At 38.6% G+C, this 17,555-nt stretch overlaps 1 protein-coding gene across 2 annotated transcripts in view; it reads right to left on the bottom strand.

Annotated features, from left to right (window-relative positions):
- Nucleotides 1-17,555, bottom strand: part of SHANK2 (SH3 and multiple ankyrin repeat domains 2) — a 315,160-nt gene that overhangs the window by 143,345 nt on the left and 154,260 nt on the right. For both annotated transcript variants that reach the window (XM_074148901.1, XM_074148902.1), the window contains one exon: nt 13,230-13,305. In XM_074148901.1, the coding sequence (XP_074005002.1) occupies nt 13,230-13,305 (76 nt within the window). The remainder of the gene's footprint in view (nt 1-13,229; nt 13,306-17,555) is intronic.

Here is a 17,555-nt window from a genome sequence, read left to right as displayed (position 1 = left end):
GCTTTTGTTTTGGTTTGGTTTTGGTGTTTGGTGTTCTGGGATTTTTTTTTTTGTTTGTTTGTTGGTTAGACTTGATCTCAAAGGTCCCATCCAACCAAAAATATTCTGTGATTCTGTGATTCTATGATCATGAGAAAAACAAGGCTGCATATTTTCCATTGACATTGACTTGTTGATGAAAGAGGTATATGCCAAACTATAACATGCCATAAAGGACATTTAGATATCCCCCAACTCCTATATTGCCCAGGTCTGCATTGCATTGTGAGGAAATTAAAACTTGACAGGGCATGTATCTCCTTCCGCTTAAACAGGTGTTTCATTCACACTTTTAAACAAATAATCAAGTCGCCTCTATTGGATTTAGCATACTTGAAACTCTTGGTAAAAAAATGAACAGTTCTTCACTAAGTTGAAAAATAAATAAATAAAAATCAGTCATGAAGCGATTTGATAAGAATCAGGAAGTCAGGAAGATTGTACTACTTTTTCCAGCCCTGTGACTGACAGACTTGCCCAAAGGATTAACCATGATTATAAAGAAGCAACTTATGTCAAAGAAAGTAACAGTGCTATATACTTTAATGAACTTATGTTATAAAACGTTACAAAGAAATACAGGTTTTAAACATCAGATTTTATGACACAAGGGCAAACAAGTTACACAATTTCTTTATGTAGAACCAAGGAGAAACGTCCTCTCCCTACGTGTGTATATCAGTCCACCTTCTTTTATCCAGCCTTTAATTACACTTAATATCATATTCTTTGGTGTAGGAGAAGGGAGTAGGTAATCTAAAGTAATAGCCAAATAAATTGATTTGGGTATTACTACTTTTGGGGTTTTCCCTGTTTTCACCTTAAGTTGCTGAAACTGCAAGCACTAAAGTATCGATATAGCAAAACAGGAAGTCAAACAACTTCCTGGAAATAAAAATCATCCAGTAAAAGCCTGATTTTATGTTATACAGAAATCTCAAGATAGGATATGACGGAAAAAAAAGTCAGCAGTAAGGTCATGATCCTATATATATGTAGAGAGAGAGGATACATATGTAACCCCATATATGGATATATGGCTATCCACATGTGAATATATATCCACAATACAATAAGTATATATACTCTTTTTTTTTTTTTTTTTTTAAGAGAAACGTTCTTATTCTCTCGCATCTGCAGTGGTAAGGAGAAAACAAAAAAGCATGGTGGGGTGAGGAAAGTGGCAAGGGGAGCTTAAAAAAAGAAAACCTTCATTCCTCTATCTTCGTTAATTTTATTTGTATTTAAAAATAGATAGTCAATTCAAGTACCACACAGGACAAAGTAGAAAGTAAACACGGAACATTCAGGCAGGTGTCCTTCTAGTATAGAACATGAGAGTCTTATCACGCAGAGTCCTTCAAACCATTTCATGCTGATGTTCCATCAATCACATTGGTATTTCGGGCTACAGCACACGCCACTTACACCTGATACTCAGTAGCAATTTTCAGTTGTAATTATCAAGCATTTGAGCAATCGAAGCCTGCACTACAAAAATATTAATATTCATTGCTCATACTATGAGCCTTGAACAAACAGACTGTACAAACACATACATATGTTTATGGAACTCGAACATTTATCCACCTTACTTTTTAGGTTTGTATTTTTCTACCCCAAACCAGCTGCAGTTCCAGGCCCTGCTATTGCCACCAAACCACATAGAAATAGGATTTTTTTTCCCTAAGCAACTTAACATATAAAGTATTTACACAAAAGGAATAATAATAATAGCTACTAATAACACCACTGATTTTCTATATAGGTTTATTTAAACAATAATTTTCCAAATTTTTTTACTAAAGGTGGTCAGTATTATCACAGACAACCACAGTAATAAGAACGTGTTCAAGGTTAGGAAATAGGACAAAAAACAAAGGTAGAAACAGGGAAGTAAATCCAGATGTAAGATCACAGAATGATATGGGGTTGGAAGGGACCTCTGGAGATCATCTAATCCAAACCCCCTCCCAGAACAGGTCCACCCAGAGCAGGTTGCACAGGAATGTGTCCAGACAGGGTTTGAATGTCTCCAGAGAAGGAGACTCCACCACCTCTCTGGGCAGCCTCTTCCAGGGCTCTGCCACCCTCAAATTAAAGAAGTCTGAGGGTAGAAGATAATGGTAACTTCTATTGAGTAGAATATAACGGTATGAGTGTACAGAAACATAACCATATATAACAATAAAGATTTTCTTCAGCTGATGCAGCATCTGAACTAGTTCAGAAAGCTTGCTAATCAATCTCTATGCTTATCTCAGAGCTGGTGTACATCAGATAGGACTTGGAATTTTTTCTTCCCTTTTTAGAGAGTGCCACTGAAACGCTTGCACAACTGTGTTGGGTTGGACACGTGTCGGTCCTTGGAGCCCAAGATCCTGCCTCTGCCACAGGCCAAAAAAAAAAAAAAAGGCAGAGAAGGGTATAAGAGATGGACAAGTACATTTGGTGCTTCCCCAAAGCATTCCATCTGCCCCCACCCAAGATGTGCTACTTGCTCCCTTCCTTACTGAAGAAAACCAACCCATGGTTCACTGTATTCTCTTCTTCTACAGTTATGTCGTCATGCTTTGGCACCTGCACATCCCGTGGTAACACGGGGGACTAGATCCACCTTCCTCAGCATCTCTTGACTGGGCTTCCTATAACACACTTTAGTCATACTTGCAGTTAAAAAAAAAACCAAGAAAAAAAGTGTTTTATTAACGCTTCTAAAATGTGTTACAAGCCCTTTAAGGTAGCAGACTGACATTGCAGGTCTTTATAACAATTACTAAACTCACTATGCATTTCAGTATCGCAACTTGATTTGCTCCCGCAGTCATTCAGTCTAAACATACTAACGGCTAAACATAAATAAATTATGAAACAGGGGAAAGAGACTGGTGATTTCACAACTGGTGATAACCATGAGTTTCAAATTAGTTTTAAGGGGTCCCTCAGGGTTTCCATCACACCCTGTTTGCTATGACGAGCAGGAGAAATTATCATCCTCCTGTCCTGCGTATTCCTTGGGAACTAAATACAGCTCTTCATTTCTAACCACATGAAGTCTGAATAAACCTGATTGTTCATTTCAGTTTTATGGACGTATTTCACTTAAAATTCTACATTGTACAGAAGTGTACACTGCTTTAATTATCAGTGTTAAAATTCCTGCAAAATTTTATGACACTTTAGTATAAGGCATTATACAAATAAGTTTCAAGTTCTGTCTCAAAACAAGTGAGGTATTAACAAAGAGGAAAGTTTCTGACAGCATTTCCCCCACTTTTTTCTCCCGCAAGAGCTATAAAAACACAGTATAGAGTGAAAAACTTAAATTTTTCTAGGATTTTACTGAAAAGAAATGGAGGTGGCTTCAGCTACAGTTTAATATGCATGTATTAAAATATATCAGGATATAAAAGTATATAAATATATATATATCAAGATTTAAAAATCCTGACTAATCACCACGTTGTTTTACAATCTTGTTGTCAAAAAGGAGGTGGCACCTCTACCTTTTTTCTGAAATATATTCTCCCCTCTCTGTTTCTTTAATTACACTAAGCCCTTGAGTTATTTTAAGCCTACTCCAATTTTTCTTTACTTATGTACAAAACATGTTGAGAAATGTCCATCTTAACGGCTTTCCTGTCTAACAGCACCATCATTTTCAGCAGTTTTGTCAAAGTGTGGCCAGTTTAGCCCACAACTTTGGTAGCAGTGAAAAATCACTGACTTTACAGATACCAGGTGACGAAGAGAGAGAACTCCGCTTTATTTAAATCGGCCGTTACTTTTCCTAATTAAGGGAATGTTGAAATGGAATCTCTCCTTATTGCCCCCTTTAATGGTCAGGTAGAGCTCACTGGTGGCATTGCTGCGTAATTTCTGGAAATAAGAAGCTTTTATTTTGTAAGCACTGGAGACAGGGTAAAAATTTTGGTTTATCATTTCAGCTCGATTGAGTGACTAACTTAAGATGCATGGAGTTTAATTTTAAGTGCTCTTCAGAATTTATGATATCTGAAGTGTTTACAGTAGAGGTATAAACCACCTCTGCTACAGCTACAACTGTTCTAACAAGTCTGACAGTGTTACACGATCAGTCTTTGGAAATGCCAGTTTAAAGGACCACACGATCTACTCAATATCAGCCAGAGTTCTCAACTGTCGCATTAAACTCTTAATTCTGAGACCCGTTATCTGTGCCCAACATACTTTTTTTTAATTTAAAAAAGAAATTAGAAGACACATGGGTAAGAGTCTTTTTTCTATATATGCAGTTACGACCATCTCCTAGTGCACATATTTAACTTGACATTACCTATTCTTCTGGTCGGAATTTTGTCATGAAATTAGGTTTAGTGAAATATTTATCCATTAAAGCGAATCTTTTGTTGAAATATTTTAGTCAAAATTAAGCCCTTGTTAGACATTTTTCGTTTAGAATATGGGATGAAATTTTATGTGGGAGAGAGCAGGCCCCCCCAGCAATATCCCCAGCGACTCAATTGGCATATCTGCCAATCATGCAAACCTACCATCCCCACCCACATGCCACAACCTCCGAGGCTGGGGCGAGCATCTGCCTCTTGGCTCAGTCATAGAATTATAGGTTCAAAAGACTTGGATAGAGAATCAGTCTATGCTCCAGGTTCTTGGCATTCACCAGCAATACAATACACCAGTTTAAGTCGAATCTGTCTAACGCACATGGGACTCAAGCCCAGATCTTCTTTATTCCAAGTGAACACCCTGACACCAGCTACTGCTTGCTCTTTAGCAGATCCCTCTTTTTACAGTTTGACCCCACTCAACTGATAAAGAAATACAATTCCAGCACATCTATTTGTCCCAAGACAAAACAAGACATTCTCCTCCCATCAACCTTAGGTTTTGCACAATGGAAGTGACTAGCGACCACTTGGAACACGAAAGTCAACCCCTTTCTGACTTCTCAATAGTTACTTTTTTTAAGAGGAAAAAAAGACATCTGTTGCCTGTCAGTCACCCTTAGAATTTGCCTTGTAGATCAAATTCCACAAATGCAATAAATATATGTGAAAATCTGGCTGGAAAAAGGAAAAAAAAAAAAAAGTGGTTTAAATCATTGTTCCCACTGGAGGAAAGCCCGCAGTGCGAGCTCCACAGTTATTTGTTCCTTTTGGCTTGCCAAAACTTAAAAATGCATCACTTAACATCAGCGGCACCATATGTTGGGTTTTGCTCATCTGGTGATTAGGTGAGAGGAAGGCGGCCAAAGGTGCAGTGGGGCAGGGAATGAAAGGTAACATAGAGGAAGCTAAGTCATCGCAGTGGAGGCAGGGAGACAGGGATATAAAACACTGATTGTTAGAAACTTAATAGTTCTATTTTCCCCCGGAAAACAAACATTTTAAACTCCTGTTTTCCTTTGCTCTATCTTTGCATCTAATTGTGTGGCTCCTGTTTCTAACTAACCTGCTATCACACCCTCACAATCTTTTCTTGCTATCCTCACTTTCTGTCATTTATTTCCATTGGGTTTTCCTGCCCCTTTTTTTTTTTTTTCTCTTAACTTTTCTCTATTCTAATTTAGAAAACTTTATTCCTCCCCATGCACAGGACACAGGCTGCTGCTTTCAGTTCTGACATTTAAATCCATCCTGCCCTCCAGCATCTGGTCGGAGGAGTTACAGAGCAAATCCTGTTGAGCTTGAGAGTATCAGTTACTATGCAGGAAATGGCACCTCCACCAAATCACAGCCCTTGCAATCAGGATGTTCTGTACCCATAGTTACAAGTTTTCACTAGCACTAGAGGTGGATCCTTAAAGTTTCTGAGAAAGAGCATGTTCATTTTAAGTTTGAGAAGGGATATACATATTTTTTTCAACTTTGGTCTTGGAAACTGTTGGTCTTTCTTTGCAAATACTTTACCGCTAAAAATGTGGGCAAACATCTAAAATTGTAATCATTAGCTACAAAACCATTAGTTGCTAAAAGCAGGATCTGACTGAAGTGCTTTAAACAAACTTCACTATTAAGGCAGTAAACAACTTTAAAAATGCACTTACAAGTTCATGGAAACTCTTACCACTCACCATATACTTTTGCATCTTCCTGTAATTGTATTAGACTTTAATATTGCATCTTGATGCGATTATACTACAGATTTCAATGAAAAGTTCAAATACATACACACACCCCCTTTTAACCTCCTAGTTTAGCAATTGCTTCAAATATTTTCTGTAGTCACCAACATGAAAAGCTCCATCATGGTAGCACACAACAGCAGGGGAGGCAAAGCATGAAGTTGTTTATTAGCAAGTAAGATCATTTTCACTAGAAATTAAATAACTGTAAATGAAAAACTCCACATTTTACATCTCCACCTGTTCCACAAAATCTACAATGCCTGAATTATTGCTTAAACATATATATAATTTCCCAAATTGTATTCAATTATATTCTTCAAGTTAATGAGGCTTGAGGTATTAAAAACGAGCTACCTTTGTCTTTCTGCCTCACACATTAAGAGCAGTTCAGCGCTATCAGACTGTTAAACTCACAGAACACGAATTCATTCAGAACAGGCCTCAGGCAAGCCCAACAAAATATCTTTAGAAATAAAGTAACAATACACACATACAAAATAGTTTACATACTCTGTTTTCCATAATTTGGTTGGTGCTGATTGTTCTCTATGCCTAAAAGAACCAAGAGTATCACATATGTGGAGATCTTAAATAATTAAAACCTCAACAAGCGCTCAGATGTAACGACATCACTGTATCATGTGGTTATATCTGTGTATCTGTTTTATATACATTACATTATATCTACATTACAACTATGAGCATACTCAGATATTTTTGCTACTATCTCCTTGACAAAACTTGAGCTACATATATATGTAAAAATGTTAAAATACAATAGTTTTTACTTGTTTCCACCAAAGAAAAGGAAACCAAGAATTACGTTTAAAACCTATGCCTGCAGCTAAGAATTGTAAAATCACTTTCAACTTCTTATCAATGTATCAATCCCGGAATAAAGTAACAGAAATAATGAATTTATTTTTACGAATGACTGGTATCCATTTTAATATCCTTACTCCAGCTCCTGCACGAGATCAACTGACCAGTACAAACATCACAGAAAACATTAGTGCAGTGGAACTGGGGCCATCCAACACAAGAAGGAAAAAAGTCAATTATGTCAATGCAGAATGACCTATTCTCACTTCTCTCGGTGTCGCCCTTGCTGTTCTTCAAGCCTAGGGAGAACCAACACTAAAATGTGGATATAAAAAAATAACAACAGCTCTTATACACTCCTTTAATTTGTCTAATGAGCCATTTGCCAGAATTTGATTGCTGCTGATGGCTGCACAGAAGCAGCAGCGGTCAGCAAGTACGTACACCCAGATCATCGTGATATGGGACCGGGACCAGTGCCGAGCCAGAACCGGGGAAAGGTCCCTTAGCTCCCTGTCCAGTGTTACATTCCTCATCACTTGGAATGACCAGAATTCTTCAAAAGGCTTCCACCCATTTTAAATATCTATTATATCTGTTTTAAGTGATGAATAACTGCATTTTTTGCAGAAGGAAGAAAATCAATTTGTGCAAAATACCCACATGAAACCAGATATCAAAATAGATAGAAGTATTTCTGCATCAAATTGAGAGCTTCCCCTAAAAAAGTGTAATTACTGTGTAACACACCTACTGCTTAAACTATTAAGAGAGCAGCATTTACATCATGACTTTGGGGCAAAGACTGAGGTATTCGACAGGTAGATTCTGCGGGTTAAAAACTAAAAGGCACTAGAGAGCATGCTGAATTCCAGGGGCAGACGGCTTCAGCTGTGCCAAAGAGTGTCTCTGAGCTGTCAGGGATTAAAGCTTATATGGCTCTATCCGACAGCACGGATGACAACATCATCGGAGAATTGCTGGGATACACAGCTGAGAAGAATCTCTCGTTTTTGTTACGTGTTTGTATGTAAATTGGCTTTTGAGGAGTTGCTTCTGTCAGCTTCTACCCTCATGAGACATGGATGCTGCCACCTGACTCCAAGTAGGGACATTAGGGTTAATGAACTAAGCTTTTAATTAAGCTTTCTCACACATATCTCCCAGACTACACTATGCAATTTTCCTCTTTTTCTTCATCCAGAAAGACAGAACTAAAAGCAGAAGGCAAATGAATTTGGTCCCATCATTAACATTGTGACAACACGCCTATTTATTATTACAACCTCTATATTTGTATATTTATTTATATATATTTATTATATTTATTATTACATCCTCTCCTTAATACTGCTGTAGCCATAGGGTGTCAAGAAAAGGCACCAAGAAAACTTCTCCCATGAGGTGAGTAGAACCAGTTAAACTGGTTTGGGAAAAAAAACCCAAAAGATGTGAAAGTCATTTGTACTGTGAAGAAAGGGAAGGCAGAGAAGAGGCAGGAAACCTTACATTTCCATCACATACTTCATAACTGCATTGAAGTTGGCATTCAATTATGCTGCTGACTTTTGCTGTTTCACTATTCTGCTGGGGGTGGGTGGGAGATGATGCAATTAATGCAGCAGTAAAAGTTTCCGCTCTTGTCTTCTGAAGTTTCCAAATCCTTGGAGGCAACGGGATCATGTTTTCCACCAAATCAAGATTATAATCTTTACAAAGTACCAAAATTGCTCGTTTATTTATGTCTCCAGAGTGTGAAAATTAAGGTACCACTTTATCACTAGTCACATCACATTTAAAAAGGTGCTAACATTTTACATTTGAAGCTAAACAACTAATTAATTTAACACATTTTAATTTGATAACTTAATTCTGTCTTCTCTCTGATTTTCCTGACTGAACAATTCATTGTCCTATCTTGAGATAATTGATCAATTCCCTCACTTTAGTTAAAAAGCAGGTAGAAACTTCATTGGTATATCTGGACTTTAGAACAAGGGGCAATGGTTTTAAACCAAAAGAAGGTAGATTCAGGTGAGATATAAGGAAGAAATTTTATACAATGAGGGTGGTGAAACACTGGCCCAAGTTTCCCAGAGAGGTGGTAGATGCCCCATCCCTGGAAACATCCGAGGTCAGGTTGGACAGGGCTTTGAGCAACCTGATGTAGTTGAAGATGTCCCTGCTCATTGCAGGGGGGTTGGACTAGAGGACCTTTAAAAGTCCCTTCCAACCCAAACTATTCTATGATTCTATTCTATGATTCCATGATTTTTCCATGCCTGCTTTCTGCTCCTCTCTGTGGCTCTAAGGCATGTCGAGCAAGTCCAGCCTCAGGCCATGCACTTCCTGGGCTCTGACACCCTGGGTGCCGCCTGCTCGCTCCATCTGGGGAGGCGGAAGGAAACTTTGCCCATCCCACTTGCCACCTCAGCCTCCAGAGCTGCAGACTGGGACAAATATCCACAGCCTCCTGTTTGTCCAGTAAGAGCTCCTGCTAGCGTAGAAACGCCACCCTCTCTCGTGTATGCCATTGCAACAAAGCCCTTCCCTTCAACATATGTCTATCTGCATAGGATTAAAGGAATGTGATTGAAAGTAATTAGTTCATAAAAGGTTTTAATAAAATAGTAAAAGAATCCAGGTAAAGGAATGTCAGCAGTAGCTGAACAAGACAGCTGCAAGAGACAGCATCATTTTATGCATAACAGAATTAATGCATCCTGTCAGCATTTAAAGCAGATAATACATTAGACCTGGGAGTTTCAGATATTATATTTGTATGATATTTAATGACTATTTGAACTGGCAAGCAAGTCTCACTGCCTTTCTACATACTAGTAAGCATACTCCCCATTTTTCTGAAGTACTAATGTATGGATAACTGATCTCTTATGCAAAGCTGAAATAGGATTTAATGAACCTCCATTACTCAAGCTGCACATTTTCCTAAAGATGAAAAATGCCATGTACAATGTATTTTCCTGCATGTGAATAAGCCCATTAATATAGATTTCTGAACAGAGTGTTTCTACTCAGCAATTTTTGCCCTTTGGGAGGGGGAAGGAAAAAGAGAAGGGAGCAGACACTTCCCCTCACTCCCCCACATCATCTCCAGAAAGGAACTGTGAATACTTTGGTTTCAAAGCTCTTCTAACACACAGGCACAATTGCCTTCTAACAAATGTTTATTAAAACTTTGCTGCAAGCAGTTAAATCTGTTTTACTATATTCTTCTCTTACTTTGACAGGAAATGGCAACAGAGAAAGCAATCAAAGCAGTACAAATTTGGAAATACTGAGAACTGCTGTTAGTTTGCCATCTTCTTTGCCTCTTCTAACAATTCCCCTCCCTGAAGAAGCCCCTCCTAGGAATTAAATCGGTGCATCCTAATGAGCCATACTAATCTCCAGTCAGATTCTTAAATGCAAATTCTTTTTCTTTAGCAGCAACACGTAAGCACCAGTAAAATTACCATTTAGATGTACAAAAAGCTGATTTGCAGCCTCAGTCAAGTATCTGAAATGCAACTTTGTGTGCTATTGCAGTTTTAGGACAGCAAGTCCTCAAACTCTTATTTTGTTTAGGAAAAAAAGTATCAGAACAGCGTTTCACTAGATGTCATGTTTGTAAAGGATGAAAAAGTTTACCTCTCATCACGGTGTATGTTCTCTGCAAATACTGCATTATAGTAAGTTATTATATGCGTCTCAGAGAAACAAGCTTTTTCTTTTCCAGCAACTAATTAGGTTTTGCAACTTGGATACTAAAACATTTTTTTAGTTTTCCTAGTGTTATTTTACAAAATTTCTAAAATAACTGTACTTTTCTGTACTTAAGTATGTTAAGAAAGTCTATCTTTCTACTGTATTGTTTTGAATTTCCCATCAATTCTACCCTCTCCTGCCTTTCCCTCTCAATTTCCGCTATTACTCTACAAAATGGCTCCACTGGATTTCAGATTCTCTGAGTTTTCTTCAAAACTTTGCTTTACTCAGAAGCTGCCAGAACTCCGTTGCTTTCTCTCTTACTGCTCAGACAATTAATAGATATCAATGCCAGAATCAGCAACAACCGCAGACATACTTCATACCTAATTTCTCAATAAAGCTGTACAAAAGCTACCATTTTATCTGATAAACTCTCCTGCCCAGCTGTGGTCCTGAATCAAGCAATGTAAATTATTTGAGAGCTTTGCTGTTGCTCTGCACAAGCCCAACGCCTTAAGACGATAATAAAAATAATATAAAAATAAACCAATAACCTTCCCCTTCCCCCCCCGCCCCAACATCTCACACAGTTTCCATGACTTTCCATGACTTCCATGCTTCCCAAAAGCATTCATTTAACCCCAACAGCCCACTGGTTCAAAGATCTACTCAAGCACCACTGAGAGGAAGTTCAAGCCCTTGGTCTGAACATGACTTTTGACCTCCTGCTTTCAAAATAACCACTCTAAACTATGGGGTATTGTCTATTTCAGAAAGGCAGATAGTATTGCTCCCTCCTAATAATAGACCTGAATTTTCTCGGGAAAAGGACAAAAAAAAAAAAATCCAAATGCTTTAGAATCAACAGCTCTCTCGTCTCCACAAAAAAAAATGATAGTAGCGACATTTTCAAATGAAAAAATCTTTTTGTTAGAAAGTAGGAGTAGGTTTCCAAGTGGGAACCATTCGGTATCTCTGAGGCAATATGTTGTGGCCACAGCTTTGAGTCTGACAGAAACAATCCTATCCATTAACATCGAAATGCAGAGACCAGGCTATGAATTTTCTAGAATAACGATCACTCAAAGAATGTTGTGAAAAGCCAACTCTGCTTACTGGAAATGTAACTAGTAACCAGTCACCTGGCTCTGCAGAACAGTTATGTGTTTCATGGTACAGACTAACAGCTCCTCTTGACAACATTATCGTTATTAGACTACCCAGTCAATCACATCGTTGTCCAACAGTGAAGAGCTTTGGTAACTTGGCTTATCATGGCAGGGGAATACAGAAGATGTTAAAATGGGGTTTCTCTGTTCTTAAGTCCGAGCAGTAAGAGCTGATGCCCAACGGCACACCCTATCCAGCAACAGGAACATCAGAGCCTCCAAGACAAGATGATTGGATCCAACCCACAAGCCTGTGCTACCCCCCACCGTGTCACCAAACCTTCTCTTTTCATCCAACATTGCAACACTCTTTCAAATCACAACTCAAGGGACTGCAGATTTACATATTTTTCAAATATTTAGAAGTTGTATGGAGCAGACAACCAGCAGGGCCCCTGCCTTTCAGAGCTCTGCACACCAACCGTCACAAACACAGGACATCTTGGGTATCCAAACTACCTCAGGTCACTTCAACTCCATCCTCCCTCCCCAAAGTGTTTAACTGGCATAGAAACTACACATGACCCTCAGAACAAGGATAAAGATCACATAATAAAAGCAACATTAACCATATTTTCTTTCCTTTTTAAAAATTAGTGTGCTATATAAAATTCTGCCATCGTTACTTCGCATGCTTCAGAATTCTCCTACAAAAAGGCGGTTTTCTTCAAAACTAAAAAAACCCCAAGCTGTGATTAAACAGTCAGGAGAAAATGATAATGATTCCTGTATGCCATCACAATTTTCTCAAGACACCAACAGCTAATGGAGGTTCCGCATTTTTAAATTATTCTTTCTCCCAGAAGCTGGCTGTATGTCCAGCTTTGCATGTAGGTGAAGAACCTGCTTAAAAATCATGACTATTCAGCAGAAACTGCAAATAAATAATATAATTTCTAATGTCTATATTCCTCCTTTTTATCCACCTAATTTCTGCTTAGGATCTAAGATACCATTCAGAACAACAAAACACAGAATTTTATTTTGGTTTTCTTGTACGTGAGTATGATTCTGTGAACAGATATAGAAGGTCTGATCTTGTGAAGTATCCAACAACTTAAGTGGTCCTTGACTGTAGAAGCAGCTGGAACATACTGCTTTTGTGAAATGCTGATCTCTTTCACCACTCAGGAACACAAGAGAGTGACACTCATTACTTCATTATTCACTATTTTTGTAGACCCATCCCACATGAAAGAAGTGGTGGTAAAAAACAGTTTAGATGTAGAATGATATCTTGAGAAGCTCTGTTTAGTAATCTGCTTCCCTCTTTCCCTCAAAAGTCTAAACAAAAAGTAACAATTAAATAAAAGCCAGAAAGGTTTTGTAAACAGATTGCGACCAAAAAGAAAAAATCTTACCTTGCAGCATCAAAGCTGTCATAGGATCCAACTGTGTAGTGTCTAAAGAGTTTCTTTGTTCTATCTGTTCGTGTTTCTGCACAAAGAAAAGAGAACTTTTAATAGTACTCCTGCATTTCTTAATCAAGTGCTGCTTTAATTTGCAATTTCAAAGCGGATTTTCTGCTATATATCGAGAAAAGAAAATTTACAGTACTTATCATAGAATCACAGAATGGTTGAGGTTGGAAGGGACCGCTGGGGGTCATCTTGACCAAACCCCCTGTTCAAGCAGGGCGATCTAGAGCCAGTTGCTCTGGACCATGTCCAACCAGCTTTTGAGTATCTCTAAGGAGGGAGACCCCACAACCTCCCTGGGCAACCCATGCCAGTGCTCAGTCGCCCTCACAGTAAAAAAAGTGTTTCTTTATGTTCCCTCACAATGAATTAACATGGTTTCAAGGTGCTTTGAAAAAAAATGTTGACTTTGGAGTTGAGATATTCTTTTATCATATCACACACATCAAGTGAATAAGGAGAACTTGTTGTAGATCATGTATCATATCATTCACAAGTTTTAAAGTTCCACCCACATTCTTAGTGGCAAAACCTTTCAAGTCTAATCTTTGGTTCTTTTACAGCTTGGACTAAGAGGCAAAACACAGGAAGAAAGAAAGAATTAAAACCAGCAACACATTTCAGAAAAGTTGGAAAAATAGCCAAAAGAACGCAAAACTATTCTTTGTTTAAACACAAACACACACGCGTGTGCACAAAACTAGAGCTATTTTTATAATTTTATTAGGCATATGGAGAATGAGATAGGGGGAAAGTAGCCGCCCACATTAATTGCCATCAATCAAATCGCACAGGAAATAGTGCTATGAAACCCGTACTACCATTCTATAGCAAAAGCAAACAATCTAAACAACTGAGAGATATGGGGTGACACAAAACAGAAATAAACCCCATATTCAGGAAACATGAAGAACAAAGGAATAGGATGCAACAATACATCTACTAAAAAAGGCATTTAAAACCTCAATACATTAAAATTTGATATTTATGCTTCTTCTTAAGAAAACGCCATCCATCCCACTGAAGCAGCTCTCATATCTAGTGGTTGCAGCATTAAATCAACCTACAGGACTATGAACTTCATTTTCACAAGTATTTCTACAATTCACCAACATTAACACTGGTTTAGTATGGGTATAACGGGTGAAGTCTTTAGTTTAGAACTGTATCTGTAGAATGAAAGACGTCTCTCTTCCTCTAGGACTGGAAAGATGTGCTCTCATTTACTGCTTTCAGCGGGTACCTACAGGGGCACCAACAAATCAACCATGTGGGAAAGATGCAGAAGCTACTCCTGTATTTGGTTGCTTCAGTTTGCACAGCAAAGAGCATGATCGAAAAGGTGTTCACTGAAAGGCTATCACTATATGTGTGTATACATATATCTAAAAATTACACTTCTGGGAAGGACAAAAGGATTGTAGAGGAGGTAGGTAATTCCGTGTCACATTCTTCTTCAGAATGACAGGAAAACACACACAAGCTTACTTCCAAAGAGGCATTCAAATAAAGTAATACTTTAACAAAAAAGAGAGCAAGATCCTTCTTTGGTAGCTTTATGTATTACAGTAATTGTTGTTCAAATGTATCAATTTTCCGAGTCTCGCTCAGCCTTTACGACAATAATATTTTAGTGTATTCTTATTTGTCCTCAGATGAGTATCTTTAGTGCAGCTCCTTCTTATGTGGCTTCTTCACTCAAAGGAAGATACTTATGCAGAAATTGTAGGTTTTGAAACAGCAAAAAGTCTTGCCGAAGTACAGCTTGGTCCTCAAATGCAATCACGTTAAGTTAGGCTAACAGGTATCAAAAATCAAATTGAAAAGTTTCTGCTTTAGCTTGTGACCATGAAATTCTCATCTGCATGGCTGAGGAATTTTTCACCGAAGGACAGCCTGACTCCATCCAAACACATTTTATTAGTTCTCCAAGCAAGACGTCGCCCTCAAGGTACACCATCTCCATGTCACAACCATTAAAGATATTAAAAATGACTGTGAGAGGTAATGCTGTCAGATGACCGAGTGCTTGTCTGCAGAGGGAATGAATACACCAGCGCAGGATGACAGGCTTTAAACATGGCCAAGGAGAGCGTTGCAGAAGAACTCACTGGGAGGCAGACTTTGGGAAGAAGGGTTGACAAAATGCATCTGTCCTTGCTTTAACCAGTACAGCTGACCCGGAACTGGATCGTGCCCCCAGCTGGAGACATAAATACAACTACATCTGTAATACAGAGGGATCGTGGCTGAAAATATACATGCAGATTGCAGTGGGATAAAAGAGTAAGCACGTTATTTCTTCGTAGCGGTGCACCAATTTCAAGATACAAGAAAATCAGTACTAAGAAAAACCAGAAATATATACATTTATATAGATTTTGTGGAGACTAGCCAGCCCCCTTCCTACAGAATGGCCAAAGAGGGAGAAAATCTCTATTACAATATGAATTCTACTTGATAGTTTTGCATTGGCTTATTTTGTCCTCTGTCCTTCACCTACAACCTATATTTTCTGCCAAAGAGGCCCTACCTTTACCCCAGGTTCCAGCTCCTACTGCCCTTACCCCCTGCCTTTCTGGAACACCCAAAAAGGACATTGCTTGCTCCAGGCCTCACCTAGCACCCACCTAGACCCAACCAAAGCTCAGCCAGCCAGCACGTCAGCTGCAGGGCTGGAGGACAACATGCTCTTTTTTTGGAATTTCACGGAATAAGAGCTGTAAGTGCAGTGAGCAGCAATGGTACCCAAGGCTACATGACAGCTGCTCAAAGAGATTTGGCTTTGAAGTTGCTCACTGGATGACTGTACCTCTTAATGTGCTGTAAGGGGGTTCAGTGAATTTTACGGGTCATGCCTCTGTTGCTAAGTTTACAAGTTTAGCTTCCAAATCTGATGCCCTGCTGTGATGTGGAATAGAGTGACCTGCATGAATTGCAGTCCATTCCCCACCGAGCAACATTCTTTTTCACACCATCCTAAAAATCAGATTAATATCAAGAGCCATAATCAGAAGAAACACCGAAAAACATAAACCTGGATTCCACTTAAGAGTTTACCACTGGCCTGTTTTCAGAATTCTCTTAGAAATAATTAAAAGAACAAAGTACAACGAAGAATATTTTGGAAATCTTAAAGCCACTGCTTGAGCCTTAAGGAGCCAGATGTTTCCTCTGCAGAAACTGTTTTCTATAGCATGATATTTCAGTGCTATTAACGAATACAAAGTGGGTGGGAGGAACGGAAAGGCACAGTAAGACAGCAGCTTTGTTCAGCTACTTAGTATTGCAAAGCCAGCATTCTTCAGCTGCAGCTTGTATCTGCTCCCTGTCTCTCCCGCCCCTCTACTTCCCCCCACTTCTTTGTGTGCAGTCGTATTCACAGCGATTATTTGGGAAACCATTAGCCTTACAAATCCCTGAACTCAAGCCTAAGTGGTATGTTTCCCAGGTTGCTGTGGAAATTCTTTAATTACCCTCTTTCCCTAACCTCTGACTCAGATTCCAGCCTGTCCTATTACGCAGCATAAGTACAGGCACCCAAAAGGGGGGAGAAGGATCAGGAATCTGCCATCGTATTGACTGGATACTGAAAAAAAAAAAAAAAGAAAGGAAAAAAAAGAAGAAGAAGAAGAAGAAAAAAGCCCCACTTAAAGGTTCCCTTCTCTAATTTAAAAAATACAAAGAACCTGTAGGCAATTGTTTAACAAATGTTTTCCTGAATTCAAGCCGTATGTAGCATAGGAGCACCATGAGAGGTAAAATAGCACCGAGGGGTTAGTTCCAGGTTTCACTGGATTTTTACCCATTCTTATGTCCCCAGGTTTCCTTAAGACCAGCACTTTTAATCAGAGTGCTTTGGAGTAAGTTAGGACCACCTAAGACTAATAACCCCATCACCATTTATGGAGTCTTTACCTGCAGAATCCTTTGAGGATTTCTTTTTAAGCTTGGTTGCAGACGGATTATAAAGACTAGCAAGAAGATACAGACAAGAAGGTCTAGAAAAACATTACTTAGCAGTGTATATATTACTGCATTATTACTGAGAAGAACATCTGTCGCCACAGACAAAAAGTCATTGCATCAAATTGGATCAGTTCAGAAGTTATTCCAGGAGGCAGAACAAAATACCAGTGTCTGCAAAAATCATAGTTTCCTTCACATTAACAGAAAAAGGGAACATTGGTCTATCATTTGAAATTTCTAGATTTCTGAGAAGCCCACATTTCACTAGAGTTACTCCACTGTATTTTTTCCCGGTATCTA

The sequence above is a fragment of the Numenius arquata genome, chromosome 6 (assembly GCF_964106895.1).
Source record: "Numenius arquata chromosome 6, bNumArq3.hap1.1, whole genome shotgun sequence".
NCBI classification, from domain to species: domain Eukaryota; kingdom Metazoa; phylum Chordata; class Aves; order Charadriiformes; family Scolopacidae; genus Numenius; species Numenius arquata.
The sequence above is the reverse complement of the archived record's forward strand: the minus strand, read 5'-3'. Positions and strand labels throughout refer to the sequence as shown.